The 8219-nt window shown below is 39.2% G+C and overlaps 1 protein-coding gene across 2 annotated transcripts; it reads right to left on the bottom strand.

The window, feature by feature from the left end:
• Positions 1–254: 254 nt before the first annotated feature.
• On the bottom strand, positions 255–6138 carry tcea1 (transcription elongation factor A (SII), 1). Of its 2 annotated transcripts, none has more exons than XM_051401550.1 (10): positions 5920–6138; positions 4705–4767; positions 4511–4616; positions 2852–2954; positions 2584–2729; positions 2403–2459; positions 2041–2195; positions 1730–1876; positions 1283–1354; positions 255–675 (listed from the first exon to the last, which is right to left on the bottom strand). In XM_051401550.1, exons 1-10 carry the CDS (start codon positions 5992–5994, stop codon positions 667–669), a joined length of 933 nt encoding a protein of 310 aa, XP_051257510.1. In that variant the 5' UTR covers positions 5995–6138; the 3' UTR covers positions 255–666. The 2 variants fall into 2 exon arrangements, with proteins under 2 accessions (XP_051257510.1, XP_051257500.1); XM_051401540.1 differs by having other exon boundaries at positions 2584–2732; positions 5920–6137.
• Between the last annotated feature and the right edge of the window lie 2081 nt (positions 6139–8219).

The raw sequence follows: 8219 nt of genomic DNA, 5'->3' as shown, positions 1-8219 counted from the left end.
CCGTCCCTCGGCAGATTAATATGCATCCATCAGCATTCACTTTGATGTGATGAATATTCCACCAATAACAAATGTATACACACACACACACACACACACACACACACACACACACACACACACACACACACACACACACACACACACACACACACACACACACACACACACACACACACACAGTTTGTCCTCTCAGATCCTTGATTGCATTAGTGTAAATTTCAATTTTCACATAGCCAGAAGAGATTCAAGACTAATGAAAAGCACTTCTTTTTAATCAAATGGATTACACTTTATTGGGAAATTAAATAAAACAATGCAATGTTGTGAGGGGAAAGCAAAACAACATTGTCCAAAGTGTTAAAACTACATATAAAAAATGCAGATAAAAGAGAATGACACAAGACTGATCGCATATATCTGACAGTGAGAAACAACTAATAACAATAGTAAAAGATCTTGGGGGGGAGGGGAGTTGTTGGGGAACTGACAACGAGCTCAATCTATGACGGGATATTAATTCAAACGGTAACCGCAGTGGCATCTTTGTATGGCATGTTGTGTACCATGTACCACAGAATTCAAAGCTCCGATCTGTTGCAGAGAGACAGAACCTGGTCCAGGAATTTTGCTACTTGTCCGAGTGCCGTGGAAATGCCTGCAGACTCAGCAGAACTAGGACACAAAGAACACAAAGAACACAAAGAACACAAATTAATACCTGGACGCTGTAATATATATATGTAACACTGATGATCAAGTAGTCATAAATAGCCCAACCCCCCCCTTTTTTCAATCAATTAATTAAGACTGACAATTGTAATATTTTTATCCATACCCAGTCAGCGTAGTGTCATCCTATGTGTAATTGAATTTATTTGTTTTTCTAATCATTCCACTCTCAAATAGTTTGAAAGACACTTATTTTCACAGATAAATGCAACACAAAACGTATTACTCCTTTACATATGCATTCTGTCAACCTCTATAATTTCCCATATTTGAACAGTGGAATCAGAATATTTAGAATTTTGCTTGATAAATGACATAAGAAAGGTAAACTAAATAGCAGTTATGTTGCAGATTCCTTTTCTGTTGATTCATTAATAAATGAATTGACTAATTATTTCAGCTCTAATATCTACGCGACAACATTCAGGCAACAACAGAACGCAGGTTTCTGTTTAAAGGCCGAATAGCATTGATGAGTTCAGCACAGGTGGAACTCTGCATGGAGAGCGAACAATAAAACAGTCAACAAAGCCCACGGGGACCAACGTACCTTCCATCTATTCCCGCATTCATTGCAGAAGACAAACGTGGTCATTGGCTCATCAGCACTGCGAGTTTGAACCTGGGAATAACACAAACACGCACCAACCATTTAATACAATATCGTACGGAAAAAGCAGCAGCTTACAGGTTGACTTAAATCATGAAAAACTCAAGTAACCAATTTCTCACATTAGTTACTTGATAAGCATACAGTCATAACAAAACTACAATGCACCATGTTATTTTAGCCAAACCATGTAAACGGAGAATATGGATTTAAATCAACCTTTCCAGCAAAGGACCAACAATGTGATGTCAATGTTGGAATGACTGAAAGAAATCCCGGAGTTTCAACAGTAGTGAAATTGATTAGAACCACACCTGTAACTTTTCAGACCATACCATCTGTCTGCTACTGCCACAGTTAAAATGAAGCATTAATGACAATCTGTACCTGTGTGTATGTGCAGCACTTCCCCTTGCATTTGCCACAGGTAAATAGATCAGTCTGAGTGCCTCCAGTGGTGGCCATCTGGTGGTCCCTGACAGCCTCTTTGGTCAAATTCTTTCTCATTTCCTTCAGCTCGTCACTGGCCATTTCCTACAGAAAAAGAACAATGTCATGATGCCTTCAAATAAACTAATCTAACTCTGCCACTGCTGTAACAACAGATATACATTACATAATCTAGTTACACCAACATGGAATTAAAAGTTTAAGATTTGTCACTGCACTGTTGGAATAACTACAGACTGCCAACACACCTCTGCAGTCATCTTCGCCATCCGCTCAGGGGTTACACTCCCGCATAGCACAGTCTTCCTTAAGTTAGGGTTCTTCACATCTTTCAAATTCGAGATTCGGCTCCGCACGCGGTTCTTGTATTTCATGTCTGTGTTCTTAAACTCTTGGAAGATACGTGATAGCAAGTCAAGGAATTCAACTTTGGATATGTATTTTTTATGCTTCATTATAAATACTAGAGCCTTTTAGGCGTGTTAGTGATTAACCTGTCAGTTGATTGGGCTAAACATAAAGCCTCAACAAATTCATTTGGGTAAAGACCTAATTGGGTTAAAACATAGTAAAATCCAGAGACACATTTTCCATTCAGTGTAAAGGATATATTCCTCGACCTGTGCTCCAAGTTCATCACAATCAGCACCAATAGCAATATGATCATCTGAGGAGGGGGGGAAAGTCAGAGTGGACTAAATGTTTTGTAAAATTTTGTAAATGAAACCAACAGAAATCAGTCACAATACCATGGTGAAAATGTGTTAATAACATTAGAATAACAGGATTACCTCCAGTCTGCAGAGCGTTGGATATCAGCTCTCTGCACTTGAGTCTTATAGAGTCAGAGGTGCTAGGGGCACGAGGAAAGGTGTTGATTAATGTGCTGGTAGAAACTTCAGAGGGCTCGCTCTTGCTGCTGGAGTTACTGCTGGAGCTGCTGCGGGAGCAATAACACAGGAGATCTTGAATCAGCTACTGAGCAAAGCCGATTCTGAAGATTTGTCTTGACCATCAGAAAAACAAGTATCAAAAGAATATTATTATATTTCTTGTTACCTCTCTTCTTTTGCCTCTGGGCTTCCCTGCGATGGAGACACAACTGGTGTAGTTTGTTCTTTCCTCTTTTCATCTGAAGATTTATCTCCATTACCAGGCTCATCTAGAGTACAAGTAACACAAAATAAACAAGTAAGAAAATAATATAACACAAGAGATGGCCAACATTAAAAAGGTCAATACTTTTGTATGCTTGACAACATGAATAGCAGTCAGCCACACAGCTTTCCTTTAATGGTTTCTAATCATTTTTTCGTAGTGTTGAATAGTGTTTATTTATAATATCTGCGTGGAGAAGCTGTCAGATTCTTTTTGCATTTTGGAAACATTGGAAGAGAGAGGGGGAAGACATGCAACAATAACCCGCGGTAGGAATCGAACCAGGTACATTGTGATAATATGGCATGCTTCTTATCTTTTTGGCCAGCAATAGTTCTGCCCTCAACCAAAGTGACATTATTGGCTAGAGAATATACTGCCATGTGCGGTAGTCATTTTGCGATACTGATTAAAATATCATCTCCACTAATATTCATCTGTTTTAGTAATTACACATATACATATTACACAATATATACCTATAAAAAAAGTCTTCCAAGCAAGTGACATAAGCCGATATAAAAATGTACACTTGTCATGATGTGTCTGCGTGGCTCTGCAAATATTGCTGCCAAAACGCTAGTTTGTGGTGGGGTTACTATAACCACTGTGTTGAGTTTCAACTGAAACTGAAACTCTCCCTTGTTTCTCCTCAATCTGTCTTGTCGCCCATGAAACCAAAGGAGGAGAAAAAACGACGGGTCATACAAGAGCATGTCATGCAGTGAGGCAGCATCCCATGTGTGCCTGTTTGTCTCAGTGTGTAAGGACACACTTGTCTGAGAATGTGTGAGTGTATGTTTGAAGAAGAATTCATCAACTATCTAACTCTTCTGAGGTTTTCACGAGTCCCTTCCCATTCACATTGAACATTATAGGCTGCACAATTAATCGAAATATTACTGAAATTTCAATATGGCCAAGTGTAATATGCAAATTACAGAAGTAGGTGAAGTAACATGTGTGACAAAACAGCATTTTAATGAAGTACTGTAGTGCTGCACAGGTGCCCTGGTGTACAAATCTTGTTCTCCAGATTTAAGAAAACATGTTTATTTGCTACAGACCCCTAAAAGATAACAATATCTGTCAAAAAAATTGCAATATGATGTTATATTACCATATTGTGTAACCCTACCTAACATGCACACAAGACAGGCTGAGGGAAGACGAGGGAGAGTTCCAGCTTCAGTCGAAACACAACACAGTGGCATAGAAACCCCACCACCAACCAGCGTTTTGGCAGTGTTGTTTGCAGAGCAACAACGTACAACTATGAATGAGCCTTCAGTAGAAACAATCACCTGCGCCGCCACAATACGTAGTCTATGACGTACCCAAGGCGTCAATTTAATAAACTCCAAGAACAGGACATTTGACAGCTGGTGTACCCAGAGCATGATGTCTTACTATAAGCTTTGGAAAGCTGTTCACAATCAGCTACAAAATCATAATGCTATGATTGGCTTTAATATAGCCGTGCACAATAGAACAATCAAATGTAACAAAACAAACTCACACATGATAAAGTATAAGTACAATTAAAAAAGCAATAGTTACCCAAAAGCTTCTTCCATGACTTGATCAAGGACTTGGCTAGGGATGTCACCTCATCGTCTGTGCTCTGCTTGCGGATGGCATTAACGGACATCCCAATTCTGGTAGACTGTGGAGAGACATTGTGTGAGTGTGCTGCCGGATTTCAGCACCACCTGTGTTGCCGATGAGCTTCAATAAGATATAAGCAAAGGTACCTGAAGCAGCTCGAGAGTCATGGGGACACAGCGCAGCTCCTTCAATAGGTCCAAAGCCCCAGCCTGCAGAGAGGGGAAGAGGATGTTGGTGTGTTTACATACATCTGAACACATCTCATACTGAACCTTCATGGCTGTATATGGATTTGTGTGCTCTGTCACAGGTGGACATTAACTACTGCATCAGCATGGTTACACTTCACACAAGTCTCGGTTTATTATGAATCTTGAATTCTGCTGGGTTAACTTCTGTTTATTATTATTTATTATTATTATTATCATTAATGTTGGACAGAGGTTGGACAAGTAGGTCGGACAAAATCAATTACTTAACCTTTTGTTAACTAGTTATTATTCATTAATTAATGACTGATTCATTGATTGATTATTAATCTACAACTTTTTTGATCACTGATTAATCGTTTAAGTAAAATATCAAGCAAAAATTACACATATATACGTTTATATACTCAATTGAATCTAGGTTTAGGACTGCTGGTCGGTCATTATAAAATATTGTAATAAATAACTTTGAGCTCTATGGAAACGTGATAAGCATGTGTCACTAATTTCTAACTTTTTAAAATAAGAAATTATAACTCGATAATAACTGGCACGTTATTAGATACTGAAGCTAATCGTTAGTAGTAACCCTCAGTAACGTTATTACGTTACATTACTCGTAGAGCAATAGCTCGGCGGCACAGTGGGGTCGGTACAGGCACTAGCTACTTAGCCGCAAAAACATCGCTGAAAAACAACGCACAACAACACTGTCATTATACTTCACACTTTGATAGCTGCCTCTTTCATTTCTGTAATCTCAAAGTGACCACATCCAACACGTTACCGCGAGTAAGAACTAGTAGGCTGCTATGTGGCTAACTGCTAGCCCCCAACAGAACAGCCGCTAACATAAACAGACTGGCAGGCTAGCTATTTAAAGCTAACGTTAGTCACAACAACAGGTAGCGAGTATTAGCCGTGGAGCTAATCGTTGAAGGTAAAAGGGGTGTAGTTACCGGTTGGACAAATAAATAAATACATAAATAAAATACCCAGACAAAAACTGAACCGGCTAGAGACTCAATTAGCAAACCAGTCGGCGGCTAACCCCCTTAAAGTCCATTAGCGCCAACGCTAGCTCAACATCAACATCAGCCCGGTCGGCTAAGCAGCGCGCAGGTAAGCGCTCATTCTTCTCACACAACTCACCCCGTTCTTCTTCTGCGCCATTTTATCCATCTTCTTGGCAATTCTGATAATCTCATCTTCCTCCTTTTTACCCATGTTGACTGATCTGATGAAATCCCCCCCCCCTAAAAAAAACAAATTAGGAGTAAATGGGGAAGAAGACAAAAGACCACGCCACTGGAGTGAAAGCGGCGGCGGCGTCTACTTGACGGGACCGCACACTGACCCGACGCTGTGTAGCAGACATGACTAGTCGACGCGTGATGAGTTCAGGGGGAGTTAATCGAGACGGAACCCAGGATTGCTCTGGGAGCTGTCAGAGCAGTGGGTGTTCATCATCACTCAGTGCATTAATCTGACAACCTATTTTTATGAATTCTTAGATATGCCTGTAGTTTTTCTAGAGTTCTGCACGAATATATGTCTTGCTGTTACCCAAAAACAAAGCCTGTATTTTGGCAATGTTGCTACCCGTCGTTAGATAGCGCCAAAGTGCCAGTTGCATCTCTTGCTGGAAACCATTCAAGTTCACTAAATATGTTTGGGTTTCACATTAATCCTAAATCTGATGGAGAGCTTTAAATAGTTTATTAATGGATTTTAGTAATAGATTCACCATTCAGTGTATTTTCACGTATTCTAATTAATAAAGTGTTAATATGTGCTCTTTTTAAAAGGCTTTTATGGTATTAAATAGGATTTCTTTGGGTTTAGTCTAGTAGTTTTGTCTGAGTCAAGTCAAAAAGTCCTATAGGATACCAAGTGGGCCTATTGATTGGACAAAACAAGCAATTTGAAGATGTTAACTTGGGCCCTTGGAAATTGTGATGAGATATTTTTAAGTACTTTCTGATTGCATACCAACCACTTAATCACAAAAATTATGGCCAGATCAATCAAAAATAATATAATAATAAGACATAGTATTGTCACAAACAAGGGTTTCGCAAGATTCATCTTACAAAATACAAAATGAGATGTAGTTTTCTCTGATCTTTGCTTTTTTTTCCTTCCTAATTACTGGATGAATTTACCTATGTTTGGACCAAGTCATAATCCTTGGACATATACAGCTCATAATAATGGGTCCCAAGGGAACATTGCTTCATTTTAAGGAGTCACAAGCCAAAAAGGTTGAAAAACACTGATTTAGGTTTTTGTTGGAACATTGATGGTAGCAGTACTTTTTTGATACTGTTGAGATTTTCACTCCTAGAAAAGTTCGCTAGCAGGTACATAGGGTGTAAAAATACTTATTTTGCTCCAAGCAACAGTTGACAGTTATCACTGTATTATTCATTACAATTAACAGTCAGTTAAAGAGCTTCTGTCTTGCTAAGGGCCTTCGGTCGGACTCCTTTGAAGAAGGAATGGCTGTTGTGCAGATCAAACCTGTGACCTTTGATAAACAGGATCTAGGCCACGATGATGGTGTACTGTTGATCTTATACTGCAATTATATGACACTGACTGACTCGCTAATTTGGATCTTACTAATCCAAACAGATCAGCATGTGACATTACCACCCAGTGATTGAAGGTTAGGCAATCATTGAACAAAACTGTAACATACTGCTAATTACAGTTCATAAAATATACATTATACAGTCCAAAAATATCAAATACTGTGACAAAATTCACATTATTTTCACCCGTTCATAAAGAGCTTTTGGTAACTCACTGGCAAAAGTATTAATGAAGCTTTTATTTTATGATTATCCACACATTGAACACATAATCTAATGCAATATTCCCTCATATTGAACCCTGTTTGACCTACACAGGCCCTTCCTTCCATCCCCCCACCAGCAAGTCCCCATCTTGCAAGACACTACATGTGCTAGTGGGAAGTATTAGCAGCTTTCACTCAGTCAGGGGCAGTTGGTAATTGGCACACTGTCTGCTAACTGCAGTATAGTGACATAGTTTTCACCCCCTGATGCAATTAGATCGTTAGCTACTCAACATAAATGAAGTCTGCATGTTACAAACATTTGGATGTACTGTGTTAGCCTTCCTAGTTTGGATACAAAGCTGCAGTATTCTCCAAATCGTGGTCAAAACCTTATTAATTACATTCACCAGGATAGTAAACAAGTGCAAATACTGATATATTGTCTGTTTTGAAATCTGATGGTAGATTTCCAATACCCACTGTGAGGTAAAAGTGCTCTCTTAAGACCTTATTCTGCCTCATGCTGTCAGCAAGTGCGCAAAATCTTTAACCTAATCCCTATTAGGCCAAGACTTCTCCAATCTGATTATGCAGGCTGCTTGCAAATTAGAAATAGTCCCAGCCACCTGTGGTATCTGTTTGGAGC

Source organism: Dicentrarchus labrax, unplaced genomic scaffold, assembly GCF_905237075.1.
Source record: "Dicentrarchus labrax unplaced genomic scaffold, dlabrax2021, whole genome shotgun sequence".
NCBI lineage: Eukaryota > Metazoa > Chordata > Actinopteri > Moronidae > Dicentrarchus > Dicentrarchus labrax.
This window is presented reverse-complemented; position numbering and strand designations above follow the sequence as displayed.

Coding starts and splice junctions, on each gene's coding strand:
- tcea1 (XM_051401540.1), bottom strand. CDS start 5,994: ATGGGTAAAAAGGAGGAAGATGAGATTATCAGAATTGCCAAGAAGATG. Junction 1,877..2,040: donor TGGCGAAGATGACTGCAGAG/GTGTGTTGGCAG, acceptor CTTTTTCTGTAG/GAAATGGCCAGTGACGAGCT. Junction 1,355..1,729: donor AGTGCTGCACATACACACAG/GTACAGATTGTC, acceptor TGTTATTCCCAG/GTTCAAACTCGCAGTGCTGA.